Source organism: Leuciscus leuciscus (genome assembly GCF_965113295.1).
Source record: "Leuciscus leuciscus genome assembly, chromosome: 22".
Lineage (NCBI taxonomy): Eukaryota > Metazoa > Chordata > Actinopteri > Cypriniformes > Leuciscidae > Leuciscus > Leuciscus leuciscus.
Window position 1 is genome coordinate 25,102,779 of NC_138746.1, and position 18,387 is coordinate 25,121,165.

At 35.7% G+C, this 18,387-nt stretch overlaps 3 protein-coding genes across 3 annotated transcripts in view; all 3 read right to left on the reverse strand.

Annotated features, from left to right (window-relative positions):
- The window catches only part of LOC309486870 (uncharacterized protein), a gene marked incomplete at its 3' end in the record, with an annotated part of 250,462 nt that overhangs the window by 222,655 nt on the left and 9,420 nt on the right, over nt 1-18,387 (reverse strand). The gene's annotated exons all lie outside the window — the stretch shown is intronic.
- LOC309487030 (protocadherin-15-like) overlaps nt 1-18,387 on the reverse strand; it is a 242,960-nt gene that overhangs the window by 13,913 nt on the left and 210,660 nt on the right. The window contains 2 exon segments of the mRNA XM_082154579.1: nt 7,147-7,260; nt 11,776-11,994. Coding sequence (XP_082010705.1) covers nt 7,147-7,260; nt 11,776-11,994 — 333 coding nt within the window.
- Nucleotides 953-2,966, reverse strand: LOC309486871 (protocadherin-15-like; the record flags this gene model as incomplete). The annotated part of the gene is made up of 2 exons (XM_082154338.1): nt 953-2,813; nt 2,949-2,966. 2 exons carry the CDS (start codon nt 2,964-2,966, stop codon nt 1,560-1,562), a joined length of 1,272 nt encoding a protein of 423 aa, XP_082010464.1. The 3' UTR covers nt 953-1,559.

Here is an 18,387-nt window from a genome sequence, read left to right on the forward strand (position 1 = left end):
CTTGCTCTTCCTCTGAAGTGACCTTCCTTTCCAACTGGCATCACTTAGACAGTGCAGACTAATAGATAATATAATTTAATTCATTCTTATTCTTTTTTCTGATCAAACTAAACTGATTAAACAAAATGTGATCTTTAATTATAAGGTCCATCCTCATCAAATTTGATTACAATCTCTATCACTCCTCTCAAGGTCACATGATCATGATAACAGCTTCTCTCACTAACATCCGCCTGCGAGGAAGCACGTCACCGGTTAAACATTAAATATTCATAAACAGTGATGGTCAGTTCAAATATTAGTTTGATTAATCTGATAAAAAGTCCATTATTATTAAATATATTCTATTGGAAATACATTATTTCACTTGCTCTTCTTAAAAATGTGCAACTTGCTGTACTTGTCATGCAAAAAAAAAACCAAACAATTTAAATGTTAAATATAAATGTAAAAATATGCATCGCTGCTCAAAAGTTTGGGATCAGTATGATTTTTTGATAGGAAGAAGTTTCTTATGCTCACCAAAAAATACAGTAATATTGTGAAATATTATTATAATTAAAAGAACATTTTTATTTTTTTATTTTAACATTTTAAAATGTAATTTATTCCTGTAATGGTAAAGCTGATTTTTCAGCAGCCATTCAGTGTCACATGATCCTTCAGAAATCATTCTAATATGCTAATTTGCTGCTCAAGAAACATTTCTTATTATTACCAATGTTGAAAACAGTTGGTCTGCTTCATTTTTTTTTTTTTTTTTTTTTGGAAACGTGATACATTAAAAAAAATTTAAAAAAATAACAGAAAGATCAAAAGAATAGCATTTATATGAAATATATATTTTTTTGTAACATTATAAATGTCTTTACTGTCACTTTTGATCAATTCAGTGCATCCTTCCAAAACAAAAGTATAAATTTCTTAACATAGTGTATGTTTAATTGCACATAGCTTTATTATCAAAACAAAACAACTGCTTGTATGCAATTTGAAAGCAGCAGAACAGTTTAAACCACTAAATTACAAATAATAATGAATAGAAACTGCTTAGAGGTAGAATGTTCTGCATGAACGCACACATTTTCTCCTCATTATAGCAACACATAAATGTAAAACATTTGTTCTTATAAAACTATATTATAGTTGTTCTTACAAAAATATTTCTATTTGCTTACATGTAGGATTTCATTGTCAAAAAAAAGTATATAATTTAAGAATTACATTTTTAAATAAAACATCTGTCACTCCCTTTCTCTGTTGTGTTCAATTTGATTGACAGAAATCCACTCTATGAAGTACTGTTGATATTCTAACATATAAAAACAGCAAAATGTAAGTTATGCACTGAGGAAAAAAACACCTTTAAATCACATTGAAACTATACTCTTACAACCTTCTTTGAGGTGAAGATTATAAAGTGCTCTCAAAATAAAGTGCCCTCGAAATAATGCATGAAAAAGTAAATGATGAAACAGTTGGAGGAGGTTTAGGAAAGAAGATATGAAAGGAGTTCCAGAGTTCATTCAGAAATGAAGGGCTGAAGTGAGAAAAGTCTCTCATTCCTCTGGGTTTGGTTGGTTTGAGAGCGGAGTAGAAAAGTCAGATTCTGATTGGCTGGCGTATATTTGGTCCTGTTTAGATTCTGGTTCTTTTAGCATGACAGTCGTGGAGTCTTTACTTCCTCCTTCGCAACTGCAGTCATCTTTCACATCAAGGTTGCCGGTGGATCGGTTCGTGTTCTTGAGGATCCCTCTTAGTTTAGGTGTAGGAGTCGGAGACTGAACTGGGAGTTCAGGAGACTGAATGGGAGTTGGGGTTGGTGGTGGGGTGAAATCCTCTTGCACAGGTGGAAGAGAAAGAAAAGAACGGGGTGGGACAGGCAGAAGGGGTGGTGAGCTGTCCGGAGAGTCTGATATGAATTCCAATGTGATTTCACAAGGCTCCACCGTCATGTAATTGGAGATACTGGAGCTGAACTTCCTCAGGACGGGTGGAGTCGGCCGCTGAGCCGTGGGTGGGGGAGGAGTCTCGCCATCATCCCCGGCGATGATAATGCAGGGTGGGATGTCTTTGCCGACAGAAATTGGACTGGACGACAGCATGATGGCGGTTAGTAGCGGGTCGTCCGGATCCAGAGATGCATAAGAGTCCCGGCTCTGTCTGGGCGTCCGCTCGGCTAAAGCTTGCTGCTCAAACTGTCTAGCCTGTTCTCTGACAGACAGCTTAGTTTCTGTGCTATGACCACTCTGATCTAGATCTGCATCAAGTTCTTCCCTGCTGTCCTTAAGCCCCGCCTTCAGCTCTTGCTCCTCCCATTCAGAGGGGTCCCAGAGACCCTTCCGGCGCAGAGCATCATAAAGCCCTTGCCCTCGAAAACGGGACGGCAAGGACCAAGAAGTCATCTGGCTGAAGGGGCTTGTTGGAGACGGAGCATCACTGTCCAGAAATCCAGCAACCCTGTACTCCTCCGAGTTGGGCTCCGTACTGCTGGACGCTCCATCCTGGTAAAGCGTATTTTGGGTGGTGAGAGGCCGTTCATCTGAGAAAAAGGTGACTGTGGTCTCTGACTTGGGCAGCTTGTTGAGCAACTTTCCATTTCCGGCACACTGTTTGTAGACTGCGATTGCACGAGAGGCAAAGGTTCTTATGAGACTCTGTCGATCCACCTCCTCGATTACAGACTTTTGACGCCTTCTGCGGGCCACGAGAGAAAATGAAAGGAGAGGAGAGAAGATTGAAATGTGTGGAAAGAGACAGGAAGGAATTGAGGGAAGAGAACAGCCATGGGAGGATAGGACTCTAATGACCCACTATATAAAAATCCTTCACTTTAATGGACTTTGAAAGAGCATGGCCAAACAAATTTGCTCACGGTATTACATTGAGCTTCAAATAAACTGAATCAAATACTCTCATTTTATGGCTTTTGAGAGAAATAGTCTTACTAAAACTTCAGGAGACATTACGCTGTGTTCATTTCGTAAAGCCAGAATTCTCTATTCTGAAAAGTGAAATGATGATTAAACCCATTTAACAAACTTTTGTAAGAAAAGATGTTTAAAACAGAGTTACTATGATCTTTTTGCTGATAATCATAGGGTACAATGGGGCTAAAGACATTTTCTTCTAAACCATATCCGCGGTTCACTATGCACCCTGGAAATTTAAATGATCCTGATCCTCTGTGCTAAGTTGATCTAATATTTAATGAACTTGATAAGTAATACTAACACTTTCTCATATATATATAAAAGAAATGCATGTACTGTGTTAGATTAAACTGAGAAGGGTCATAGCACTTGCATATTGTTGTCCTATACTGTTAGTTTAATTGCTTCTATTGTTCTCATTTGTAAGTTGCTTTGGATAAAAGCGTCTGCTAAATAAATGTATGTAAAATGTTAATGTAAATGTAATGTTTTTTAAAATGCTATAGATTTATGTAGCACATTAGAATATTTAAAAATACAAAATATCTTTTGAGACAAAGGTAATGATTTCAGTTTCCTTCAAAGTAATTAAATCAACAGTTTTTCAATAGCTGAATAATGTGTAAAAGTAATAGGGAAAACTTGTTGAGGGAAAAGTATTGAGAGGGCCTCGTATAATCGTATAATTGACGAGATCTGAAATAGCTGGCTGACATTCATTTACACGGCATGGTTTGGTTCAAATGTGCTGATCCATCAATGTTCAATAAAAAAGGACATATATTTCCCACATTTTCCTTAAGTTCCGGACATACTTCAAGCTAAATCTAAGAATGGACTGTGTGTGAACTTTCTTAAAAAAACTATTCTGTAATAAAAACAGGAATGCATCGGAGAGACACTTTATAGTAGAAATTGAAGTTGTAGACACTGACACTATTTTTTCATGTTTAATACTCTAAATCTGCTTGCCGAATTGGAGAGTTTGTGCAGATATATCCACATCTCCATGATCAGATGTTTTCTTAACTACTGTTTTCTCACTGCTGTCATTTTTGTTGTGTCTTCATTTTGTTGTTGAAAGGAAAGTGTGTATTTCTAGCTAATACACACATATTTTTAGATTTTTTTTTTTTATACCCCATGTGAAGAATGAAAAATAACTTGGCGAAGAGTATATAGGGGCCTGTAAGATGTGCTTTTAGCCCTGTTGTACTCTACCTGCAAAACAAAGGCTAGCACTGCCATGTTGTTTCTTTATACGTCGTCATCTGAGACATGGTCAGAGATAGGAATATCCTACATGCAACCTTGTATGGAACGCAAACTTAATATGATTAATTCAAGCAGGCACAGTGTGTCCAAAATCAAAATTGTGCACTACCAGCTATGAAGCGCAAAGACTCATAAACCACTCATAAATCTGTTCAGATAATCTTTGCTCAAACTTCAATCAAGATGATCTGCTACAACGTCGAGTCTCAAAGTGAAGGACAAGAAGTGTATTGCTTTGCTTTGTGGAGAAAACTGCGAGGAACCACTACAGCCGGAAGCGAAGGCTTTTTCTAGCTAAACTACTCAAGCTTTAATCTGCTATGCAGCTACACACATGGATCTGTGCATTTTTTTTTTTGACATCATAAAAAAAAAAAAAAAAAAACTTTTAAATGTAAATAGTATCAAAATGTTCTTTTCAATATGCAATTTGAAATAAATCGAGGCATAAAATATTAAATGTTAAAGAAAACTACAAGAGAAGCTACACAGGGACTAGAAACCACAAAACTGAGTCAAGAATAGATAGCAGATTTGTAAGAAAGAACACTGCAGGGAAATGCAGCATATTTCATGTTACTCACTGTAGTCCAAGCCTGGAAAATACAGAGAGAAGATGAGAATGAATGAAACATGAGAGGAAAAATAGTGATAAGAATTTAACACAGACAGGCCCTGTTCACATTTGACATTAAAATGCATTTTCAGTGACTGAATCAGAAACTTGACCAGATTAAAAGCAAGATGTAAATGCACACAAAATCATGCTTTTTACAACAATGCAAATGTGTTTTTGTTATTCACACACAGTATAATTATGCATGTAATATGTAAGCATTCACACTGTAAGTGCAAGGAATAAATGCAATCCAGCTAATATCCAGATATTCTCTAAATATGGAATGCATGTTAATATCCCATGTAAAGGGGCCCAAGAGACACAAAAGGCAAATAGAGAGGAAATGCAACCACTCATCCGTTCAACCATTAATTACACATGTAAAGAAATGAGCATTAAGATACATGCAACAACAACAACAAAAAAACTAAAGAGGCAACCATTTAATTTGAAATGGCAAGGTAAAGAAAATATATCCTGGTCATTTCACCCCAAAATCAATAGAAAAATAACATAAAAATCAAGAAAATGACAAGTATTTAAGGACCATTAAGATGTACTTGTACTACAAATTCTTGTTACTATAATGTGTCTAATTGTTGTTGTTGTTGTTTTGCATTGTTCCCAGCAAGGTTATTATATAGTTCATGAAAACTAAAACTAAGCCATACAAACATGTTTCATTACTTGAAATAAAATTACAGTTACCTGAAATAAAATATATTAAAAAACTAAAACTTATTTTATTTCAGCTAGTTACATAGCAACATTTATAATTTTAATTTAGTTAATTATCTTGATGCACTAAAATGGCCAAAAATAAAACTATAAAAAAATAAAAACTATATGAACAATAACTTATCAAAATAAAAAATTACTGCAACTTTAACTGAAATTAAAAAGAAATTAGAAAATACAAATATCTGGAAAAATAATAATAAAAAATGAATTCAAAATATTTCAATCTCATTAAAAAAATGTCTCAATGATACTACAATAACACTGGTTCACAGTATTTTTTGAAATGTCCATCAAGACATGTATCAGATAGAATGTCATGATAAATACCAAAAAATAATAATAATTCTTATAACAAAATATAATTTTGAAAATATTATTTCTTTTGTTTATTATATAGGCCTATGTGTGTGTGTGTGTGTGTCACAGAGAGAAAAATATATTTTCTAAGGTTGCTGACAGGCTATGTTATTATTCATTTCCAACAAAAGAACAAACTGTTTGCCCAGATAAACAAGCAAACAAATCCTGCCCTTATGTCCTGTTACTTTCTGTTGATGGTATTAAACTGCAGTTCAGCATCTATTCTAATGAATTCAATACAAAACCTCGTCTTTTTCGCTGTCTATTTGTGTTAGCAGCTGCATTTGTTTTGATTGCATTAAATCAAAAGCACTTTAAAAGCCTTTACCTGAGGGACGCAGATGCTGTGCTGTGGCTATAATCTTTTAATCTATTAACATTTCATTCCATTCACAACAGCCTTTAGCTTGGCATTGGACTCCTGCTGCGCTAAATGTCCAGTGAGCACATCTCGGATGGTCTTAATATTAAAGCCAAAAGTGCAGCCAGTGGTTTAACTTCAATTTTTTGAAGCAACGCAGAATTATAAAACATAATTTACCACTTTATTTACTAAATATTCAGTTCCTGCAACGTCTGCTTTCGTGTCAACACAATACGCATGCGTAGTGGTGCTCTCGTGAACGTGCGTTGGGGCGTAATATTTTGTAAATAAAGTGGTAAATTATGTGGTTTTTTTTAACAAACAAAGCATATACAATAAAAAAATATAAAATAAGCTTCATAAAATTGAGCTTTAACCACTGTAGTCACATGGATTACTTTAATGATGTCTTTACTACCTTTCTGGGGATTGAAAGTGGTAGTTGCATAGACTGTCAATGGAGGGACAGAGAGCTCTCAGATTTCACTAAAAAGATCTTCATTTGTGTTTCCAAAGATGAATGAAAGTCTTACAGTTTTTGAATGACATGAGGGTGAGTAATTATGACCAAATTTTCATTTCTGGGTGAACAAACCCATCAAATTTGACCAATTATACTACTATGGACTACTTTTATGATCTTGTTTTGGTCAAAAATATTTCTGAGGTGAACCAACAAAGAAAGTCATATAAGTTTGAAATGACGACAGAAATGTATTTTTTTGTGCTATTCTCTAGTTTCCTACAGACACACTCACACAAAATGTGTTTCTCCTTTTCTGTAAAATCTCATAAATCATCTCTCAGCTGTGTCTTCTGAAGGTTGAAGGTATTATTTAGGACAGGTGACTTACATGCCGCCGTCTCCCAGTTCCTCGTAGAGATTGGTCGGAGCGCCACCTCCTGTTGATTTGGCAGTAGGAAGTGACATCTGGATCCGGGCAGTTTTGGCACACTCGGCCTGCCTCCTGTAAAGCACCCCCAAATAGTGAGTTTCCTTCTTTCAAAAGCCTCATTTCAGCTCTATTATTGGAAGATATGAGGTCTGGAGATCCGGCAACTCTCATTTGATCTATTCCAGCACTTTTTATTCATGCATTGCAAAATATCATGGGATATTCAGCACCTTTCACACTGAGATGAGGTGTTTTATTAGGAGGGAACTGAACCTGGCTCACTTTGTTCTCTGTGAGGTCATGAAACCAATCTTTTCTGTTCATTTTCAAAGGCATTGCTATTGCGCCGGAATCAGAGAGGGCTGGAGTGAGTACGTCCTTTGCTCCTCATCTCAATTCATGCACTCTACTCATATGTTCCCTTTTTAAAGGACTGAACCGTATAACGAGGGTATAAAAGCACACAGTCTCCGGCAAATAATTAATCAAAAAGAAGAATTTGAACTTACTCTTTGAATCTGAGTGTGGAGTCCACATGCAGCAACAGGAGGGCAGGGAAAGAGGAAGAGGAAAGAATAATTATTAGATAATTTGGCACAGGAATAATTCAACGAAATATGATATAATATAATATTAATATAATACACCCACAGTTGCACCCGCATGCAGTTTGGACAATGTATGGGTTAATACAATACAATATGATACGATACTAATATTATATTATATAACATAATAAACCAACAACACCTACAGTGGATACGTGGCTTTAATATAATATAATATAATATAATATAATATAATATAATATAATATAATATAATATAATATAATATAATATAATATAATATAATATAATAATAAAAAATTATATAACATAATATATTTCAAGTCTGATGTTACTTATTGTTTTACTGCTCTGCCAGAATAATGTAATCTCTTCAAAGTAGCATATTTTGAATTGATTGGCAGTCTAAATTCTAATTTCGCAGGCCAGAAAATGCTCCTAGTGCTGAATCATGCAGCCCACTGAAATTGCTGTGATTGTAGCTGCAGGTGTGCATAATTCATGCTGTAAAATGTGATAAGAGTACAGGGTAACCCTGGTGTATCCTACATCTCCACAGTTGAGAAACAACACGGCTCTCAGCATTAACCTTGCACTCTATTCTCCTTCCTATCTTTGTATTTCTTCCACACACACTCTCTCGTCCTGACTATTGGCTTCCTGGAGGCTATCAAAAACATGGCCCTCTCAATATTATTTATTTAACCAGAATGCAATTACTCAGAAGATAGTGCTGTGCTGTGATATACAAGCTAACACCTGTGTCTCCCATTACATTCTTTTGTAAACAACCAAATTAAATTACATAGAAAAGTCACTTCACATTTAATACAAGAGTCTAACCACCAAATAAACTCTTTAATATGTGTAAAAAACATCTGAATGCAGCCATGCATGCGTGTGTGCGAGTGTGAGAGTGAGCTTCACACGTAGATGTGTGTGCTTAGCTGTGTGTTCGCTCTGTGATTATCCATCTGTTATGTATTTACACAATAGCTGATGACGGACTCATCGGTGTGTGCAGAAGGTCAGGACCACACTCACGCTCTCTCTCCGTCTCAGAGGAGCTGCAGCGTGTGGAGAGCAGGCCCATATGCTAGGCTTTCATGAGATGTGACGGATGGATCGAATGCCTGGGATATGTCACAAACGCTTATAATTAATCTGTTTTCACACAGAGCTGGCTGGGAGATTAGCCTGTTAGCATGGTTAATTACTGAAAAAAAGCCATTTTAATACCTGGCATCCAATACCCATCTACCTCACCTACTGTGTATGTTTTTCCAGCCTGTCCTCAATGCTCTCTGAACCTCAGAGGTAACAAATTACAAATAGAGATGTACTGTAGAGAACTGTACGTACAATAAATATTCTGTATTTATATGTATATATATATATATATATATATATATATATATATGTATATATATGTATATATATATATATATGTATATATATATATATATGTATATATATTAGTGGTGGGCCGTTATCGGCGTTAACGTGCTGCGTTAACGCGAGACTCTTATCGCGCGATAAAAAAAATATCGCCGTTAATCTATTCTCAAAGTTGGGTTGGGAGATGGCTCTATACTACACAAGCTATGATGACGCAATCTACCCGCGGCCGCGAGGTAAACCCGGCTGCAACGCATATTCGTCGTCATCTTAAGTAAACACGGCTGAAAGTGAAAGCTGGTGAAAAAGATCGGTGCAACATCCATTATTTGGACTTGGTTCGGGTTTAAGCCGTCAGACGAGCAGCAGCAAACTATATACAGAGTGTGTGGGGTAACAGTTCGGTAAGTTAACACACGACTAATCCGTTCGACCACCTCAAATTCAAAATGAAACATGATATCACTGAATACCAGCGCGCGCGTATTATTCCCATTCCAATATATCTTAGTGGTGTAGCACATAATCTCGATTTTAAGAATCGTTGTTGTGTTTCTTTTTAACTGAAAAGACATCAGTTAGACAATATTCTAATTTAAAATTTTGGGTTTCATAAGCTCCAAGCCATAATAAACATTAGACCTACTTAAGTCTCTGCAGCTAGTGTACTTAAATTTTATTTATCTGCAAAATTATGTTGTATACTTACAGTTTTGCACAATATATGTTCTCAAAACTACATACACCCTTTAAAAAAAAATACATTTAGCAGTTGTTTAGCATGGGTCTGTGTAATCTGTTCTGAAATGGTTTTATTATAATATACTGTATATCGTTATCGCAAGAGGCTGCAATGTATATCACAATATAGATTTTAGGCCATATCGCCCATCCCTAATTGATAGCCTATAGTAGTTGATAATAACATAGGCCTACCTAATGTTGCCTATGGACGGTAACAGTACAGTAGTAACCTTTTACAGTCTATGAGTAGAACAGCTTTCTCAAGCAGTTTGTGATGCATTTTGGAAACAGGAGATGAGCCCCTGGTCTAATGCGCCACCTGGCTTGAGAAACCCGTTCTCAAAGACTTACTTTTATAGTCATTATTTGGGTAGCACAAATATTCTGAATGCCTTCGGCAGAATTCAAATGAGCCATTTTAATCTAGATTAATCTAGATTAATTTTGAAATTAATCTAGATTAATCTAGATTAAAAAAATTAATCTATGCCCACCTCTAATATATATATATATATATATATATATATATATATATATATATATATACACAAACACATTTTAACTGCTAGCTAAAGGTCTAATAGTCTCATGTAGTTAACTTTTGACTAAACCAAATTCCCATTTGCAGATCTCAGACTTCTCAAAAAGTAACTGTCGAAATAAGATGTAAAATAATTAAAAACTGTTTGCCATTTTGTATTAGGGCTGCACAATATATAGTTTTAGCATTGATAGTCACATCGCAGGATGTGTGATGTCAAATATAAGGATTGTATGATCTGTACGGACCAGGCACCACGGTTTGAAACGCACGTGATTTTAGAGTTAATTGCAAAGTTTAACATTAACATTACATAGATTGAAATTTTATCACTGTCAGTTTAAACATTCAAGATGCGCACACACAGAGCAGCACAGATGGCACGCCAAATTCCATTCTCTTCCCCATCTATTTGTGCTTGAACGGACATGTACACTCTAAATTGTCAAAATGCCCATCTCTGTGAGTATCCCCGTAAACACAGTCACTTATGGCTTACGCGAACATAAATAATTGAAAAAGAAACCAGATGTGAATCATTATATTAGATCCATGCAGTCTTAAAGTGACAGCAGCATAATATTCCTGCTGCTGTCTGTGTCATTAATGTTAATCAAACAACATAAAAACAAAGGGAAAATCACTTTTGTAGTTTTAACAAATATGAATTATATTTAATTTACACAGTGAAAACTATGAAGTGGTACTTTACACTTGATTACTCAATTACTGTACCCGAATACTGTTAGACTTCCCTTAAAAACAAACCACTTTTTATTTCATTTGTATCATTTTTCTATTGTATTTATCTATGATTGTAATTTGTTTATTATTTTCTCCCCTACAAAATCACCCCAATCATTCTAGAATTATTGATTATTTTCAGCTTCAAGCTATTCAAGTCATCTGGTGATATTGTTTTCATATCGTAATATATATCATAGAAAAAACAAAATATTGCAATGTTGTTGTTGTTGTTTTTTTATATCATGCAGCCCTATTTGTGTCATTTTTCTCATTTATGAATATAAATGATGCGGGAAAACAAATTCCAGTTACCAAAGTTTGGGATTTATTGACTGGCTAATAATACTAAAATTACTGCTACTACTACTACTACTTATTATTTGCACATTTTATTGCAAGTAAATTAAGTAGTAAGTAAATTCAGATTGATGGGTTTGTTTTCCAGCACACTAGAAAATAGTGTGCTGCCAACTACATGCATCAAACTGTACTCAATAAATCATTATCATTATAAGCTGAAATATGCAACTTATGAGGCTGATTGTCATTGAGAGGACTGACATTCGAAAAGTAAGAATATTGTACTCACTGTTTGTATGTCACCATAATGATAAGAATAGCAGGGATGCAGCACAGTATGATGATTATGGCCAGTGCCAACAGCGCCCCCTCTGTGTAGCCCACCGCCTGCGCAGCCTTCTTCACACTCGCCACGATGTCAGGAGAACGGATCTCCAGAATCCGCCCGCCCTCGCCCAGGTACGGCTGGAACTCTTTATTGATGTCCAGAATCTTCCCATCCAGGAACCTGTCAAATACACATTTGCACATATTCATTTAAAAAACATTTTAATTTTTAGAGAATACTTACAATTTCAAACTGCTCCTAACACAAAAATGTACCTGTACAGAAAGTACATCATAATCACACACACACAAAAAAAGACTTACATAACAATGCATGAGCACAAAAAAAAGCAAAGTAGCACAGGTGGGTTCAGTAATAATGCAACTGTAGAGATGCAATTGAAATACACTGTCCAACCCAAACAATAAAACTTTTTTTTTTTTTAAAGTTGCTGTTTGGATTTAAAGCAAATGCTTAAGTGTCTATGACTGGATCATTATTGCAGTGATTAGCTATTTTATTTCAAGCATGTTATATGTTTGGCAACTTCTAACCCTTATTGATGGAGTGTGTAGCTTTTCATTTCTTAAACAACAATGAAGGAAGACACATTATGGACATATTCCAGGATGACAATGTCAACATTCACAGACTCAAATTGTGAAAGAATGGTTGGGAGGAAGCATGAAGAATTGTCAATACAAGATCTTGACCAAAAAATTATGCATCTATTGATGGAAATAAGAAATAAAAATTATGTTTTTCAAGAGGTGCATACATTTTTGGTACAAGATCTTGTATTGACAATGCAAGAGTCCAGCACTCTGTAAAGTCTACTCCAGCACATCCCAAAGACTTTCAATGAATTTAAGGTCTGGACTCAGAACATGATTCTTCATGCTCCCTCCCAACCATTCTTTCACACTTTGAACCTGATGAATCTTGACATTGTCATTCTGGAATATAGTTGTGATGTGTCTTCCTACATGGTTGTTTAAGAAATAAAAAGCTACATACTTCATCAAATAGGGTTAAAAGAACTGTTGCCAAACATAACATGCTAGACACATAAACACCCGGGCAGTGTATATTGAAAAGCTTAATTGTGACAGTACTAAAATAAAATACAAATATGTGTATGTGAAATTTCAATCTGTTCCATACACAAATATGTACCTGTATATGTACAATAAGCCCTTTTCATGGTGATACAATACTGCACATTTCTGCTCACCCACACATTACGTTTATACTGTACTGACTAGGACAGCCTTGAGATGATTGACAGCTAGATGTTGACAACATTCAGTGTCAATGCAAAGCATCTTCAGCACAGAAGCAGGAGCCAACAATCCTGCTAATGAGGACAGCATCCGCTCAGCAGTATTTAGCCTTTTCCAGTTCATCTTATGGGTTACTATAGGCAACATGATGTGGAAATCCTCATTCTCCGCTGCAAAGGCTTGACTGTCAAGTCAAGTCACCTTCATTTATATATCGCTTTTAACAATACAGATTGTTTCAAAGCAGCTTTACAGTGATAATAGGACATTAAAGTAAGTTGTTTGGCTTTACAGCAGCTCTAGAATAGTTATTGTCCAGCTAAAGTTAGTTTTGAATGATTCACTTCCATCGCAACGATCATTAGTTATTAACTTAGGGGCCGCTAACACGACACCGTTCTAACAGAAAATTCTTAATGCGATCCGGCCGCTTATTTGCACAAAGCAGTGCCTGATGGCTTGAGAACGCAAACCATGAAATAGGATCCAAGTTACAAGCCTTGAAAAAATTATAATACAGAATTTTTTATCGCTTCCGCGTAGCCACGTGAACCGGAATGATCCCCACAACGTTTTTATCTGTACAGAGGAAAAGGGAAGGGAAGGAGGCCTTCAAAGGGGAGAGACTAGTTGACACTTCAGGACTGCGTTGTCATCGTGTCCAGGCGCAGGTCCTTCATCAGATCCGGATACGGCCTGGATCCGACGGACTGCGGTAAACCTCGGGATAAGCAGAGACTAATATTAGCATAATCGCCATCGTTCTTATGATGTAACAAGTACATCAGGATTTATGGGAAGTGTTCCCGCTTCTGGCTGACCTATGCAGCCTTACATTGAATTATAGAAGTCTATAATGTGTTATGTGTATGCTAGGTCAAAGAGATGTGTTTTTGAGTTTAGATTTGAACTGACAGAGTGTGTCTGCTTCCCGGACAATGGTGCTAAATAGGAAAAGGATTTTCCTTTTCGACAGCAGTCGATTTTGAAATTCTAGGTGACAGACGTGACAGACTATAATGCGTTTAGAGCTCGCTCAAGTACTGGGGAGCTAAACCATTTAGTGCTTTGTAAGTAATCAGCAATATTAAAAAATGTATACGATGTTTAATAGGGAGCCAATGCAGTGTTGACAGAACTGGACTAATATGGTCATACTTCCTGGTTCTGGTAAGAACTCGAGCTGCTGCATTTTGGACCAGCTGTAGTTTGTTTATTAAGCGTGCAGGGCAACCACCCATAATAGCATTACAATAATCTAGCCTAGAAGTCATGAACGCATGAACAAACTGTTCTGCATTTATCATTGAGAGCATATGATGTAATTTAGATATATTTTTAAAATGCGGTTTTACAGATACTAGACACTTCACTTTTAAAATGAAAGATTGGTATCAAAGAGCACACCCAGGTTCCTAACCGGCGACGAAGACTTCACAGAGCAGCCATCAAGTGTTAATACGTGAGGAAGTTTTTTGATCAATAATTAGAATCTCTGTTTTTTCAGAATTAAGTAGTAGGAAATTACTAGTCATCCAGTTTTTTTATATCAGCTATGTGATCCGTTAAATTTGTGAATTGGTAAGTTTCGTCAGGGCGTGAAGAAATAAAGAGCTGAGTATCATCAGCATAACAGTGAAAACTAATGCCATGCTTCCTAATGATATCTCCTAAGGGTAGCATGTACAGAGTGAACAGCAACGGTCCTAGTACTGAGACTTGTGGTACGCCATACTGAACTTTTGATCGATAAGACATCTCTTCATTTACTGCTACAAACTGATAACGGTCAGATAAGTATGATTTAAACCATGCCAATGCAATTCCAATAATGCCAACATCATTTTCGAGACTATTTAAAATAATGTTGTGGTCAATGGTATCAAATGCAGCACTAAGATCGAGTAACACTTATAGAGAGATACAACTTTGTGATATGACTGTGCTTAGTTATTATAATTTTATATCTTGATACAGCGCTAATTATTTAAGCCACTTCAAAGCAGAGCAAGAGTGCTTTTCTCCCCAGCTGATGTAAAATCTAAAAAGTATTGCCTTTGTTGACATTTTGCTGATCAATAATGTTTAAATAGACCTGCTTGTTAAGTACTTCATAAGTATCCCTGGCAGACCAATTAGCCCTCCTGCAACAGAACACTTCAACAGAAGCACCTAGTAAATAGGACTGTTCAAACACAATCAATGATCCAGGTTTAAAGACTGATGAAAGACTGCATGTGTTTGATCTATGCGGTCAAACAGACCTGCAATGCCATGCACACGAGCTTCACAACATCTGAGGAGTTTTCTTTCAGCTTTAAAGAAATGAGGATGAATAGATTTTATTTGTCAATGTGCACTAAGTAACTTTGTTGCTATTTGGAAACAGGAGCTTCATGATGTCATTATGGAGGAGTGGAAGAGGATCCCAACAACAACCTGTGCAGCTCTGGTGAATTCCATGCTTAGGAGGATAAAGGCAATGCAAGATAACAATGGTGCTCACACAAAATATTGACACTTTGGACACAGTTTTGACATGTTCACTTAGGGTGTACTCACTTTTGTTGCCAGCTATTTTGACAATAATGGCTGTATGTTGAGTTATTTTCAGAGGACAGTAAATATAAACTGCTATACAAGCAGCACATTGACTACTGTAAAATATATCCAAGTTTCATTTCTATAGTATTGTCCCTTGAAGAAGATATACTAAAATGTTTGTGAAATGTGAGGGGTGTACTCACTTTTGTGAGATACGGTATATATTTTGCTTAGAGGTATGTGTGCAATGCAATATTCACTGAGCAGAGATGTTCCAATGATGATGATACTTCAAATGTGTACAGTTAGCATGTTCTTTAAAAGGAAAGGGATGTTTCAACTGATGCAAATATACCACAAATGTATACACCGAGGGACAGTTTCTTAATGTGGAAAGTGGATTGTACCATGTGTAAGCATGAGGTATACATTCCATTTTTAAACATAAGCAACATGTTTTGCTACCTTACAAGGAAGTTGTAAGTCCCAGAGTGGTGTATATAAGCTCAATCCTTACTGTATTGACCCAGATAAACAAAGGCATGAGGGGGTGAGGGAGGAGAAACACTTAGAAACCATTACAGCTGGCATGATGGGGTGAGAGGATATAGAAATGAGGAAACAGAGAAATCTGGAATGAAGACCACCTCTCATGTAGCCTTATTCTTTTATGCCTGTTTCTCTCGTATGTCTGATACATGTAAACAATAATAAATAGAGTTTGTTTAGTTCAGTGTTGTCTGTGCTCTAGCACACTGTTGCGTTGCCTTCACTTGTTTGGATTAGTCTACGTTGTTGGATTATTCTCTTTTGTTTCATTTAATAAAGTTATGCAGATCCTCTTTTGTGTACCTTGTCTTCATCCTAGGTCAATATGTGACACCAATGTTATTCTAAACTTGTTTGATTTTTTTTATTCCATTAAAACACAAAAGAAGAATGCCATTCTGTTCTCCATACAAAAAACAAACAAACAAACAAAAAAAATCATTAAAATAACCATTCTTAGTCATTGTAAGAAAAATGTAATAGCTTTGTGCAAGAAAAAAAAATCACTGCAATGTAGCTGTTGTTAACTAAAACTAAAGTATTAAAATTGAAATATAATTGAAATAAAGCTGAAATAAAATGTTATAAAAAATTTTACTAAACGGAAATTGAACGAGTTAAAGTAGTACTAAAATGACAAAAAAAAAGTTTAAAGCTGTATATATAAGTATTAAAAATACTGAAATATTAAAAATAAAAATGACAAAAGCACATAACAAAATTACTAAACTAACTAAACTAAAATTAAAATGAAAACTGAAATTTTAAAATAGCTCATTCAAAATATTAATAAATAATATGATAGTACATAAACAATACTAAAATAACACTGATTTTACTTTAGCTCTCAAAATTAATTTGCAGTTGAGCATGCATGCCAAGCAAGAACCAGTGCGTTTTTATTTTTTTATTTTTTTTTATTTTTTTTTATCATGGACAACAATACAACCTGTCTTCACAGTTCAAATCCATGCGTTTGAATGAGATTTTAGAGCTACAGTGGTTGAGTAAACAACAATAACACTACAACAACAACCATTCATTACATATCTCAGTTGGTTCACAATTTACACAATTTAATGGAGATGGAGATCAAAATGGAGAGCAAAGAGAGACATCTCTGCATGAATCTTCTATTTCTCAGATTTTCTCCTGAGACCCTCACATGCAGTCTTAAATTAGTTGAGATCAACAAATTTAATTCAGTAAAAATTTTTTTTTTTTTTTTTAATTAATATGAGCTCAAACATTTCTCATCAAATTCTTGCTAATTATTTCTGTCAACGGTTGTTTCATTTGTGTCTTTATTTCTCTAAAGGAATGTTACCAGTAACTTCTGAGCATGACATTATCATCTGGGCAGCTGTTCTGCTTTGGTAGAGATACAAACACAAGCAGAACACATCTCACGGTGAACAAAATAAAATGTGTAAAAGGGTAAAATGTGTGACTAGAAAGGCAGAATAAGGCAGGTGGTCTGTGAACTCCTGTGCTTGTGAATATGAATGAGATGTGTGTGTTGGCTCAGTAAACACATATTTGAACAGAATCCTGATGACTTGTGTTGGATCCCAGTGACAGACGCGTCTCCCTGCTAAATCATGGGGCACGGCAGAGTTCAAATGAGTGTATTGCTGTGTGTGTGTCTGGATGTCAGGGGCTTTTTCCTCTTGGCTGAAAAGGATACGTGCCTCCTGTAGAATAGCGGTTTACAAAGGCAATTCATTTCTTTTTTCTCCTTCACTTTTTGCATTTTTGCCACAATTTTTTAGAGATATGTCATGATATCCAAATCTATACTATATAGGCTATACTATAATATATATAAAACTGGATTCATTTTTCAATGGTCATTTTGTGTTCTGTTCTGAGAGAAAATGTCCTGAGGGGAGACTTTTTGTTTTGTTTTGTATTACATTGTATTCCTATCAAATGATCACTGTACAAGTAGGAACACATCTGTTGTCTCAAATTTGACCTGTTATGTACATCACAGCTAATGTCTGCTTAGCCGATCGACGCACCGGCGCCAACATGGAAGATTCACCTCCTGCAAAATGAATGTGCGACCAGGGCTGAAACATGATGTGACATCGCTAAAAGTTGCCACGTGCACCACTAACTGTAATAGGAGCGCTGTTGATTTAGTGCGCTAGCGTCGCAGCTGTGGTCGCACTTTTTATTTGACGGCTTGAAT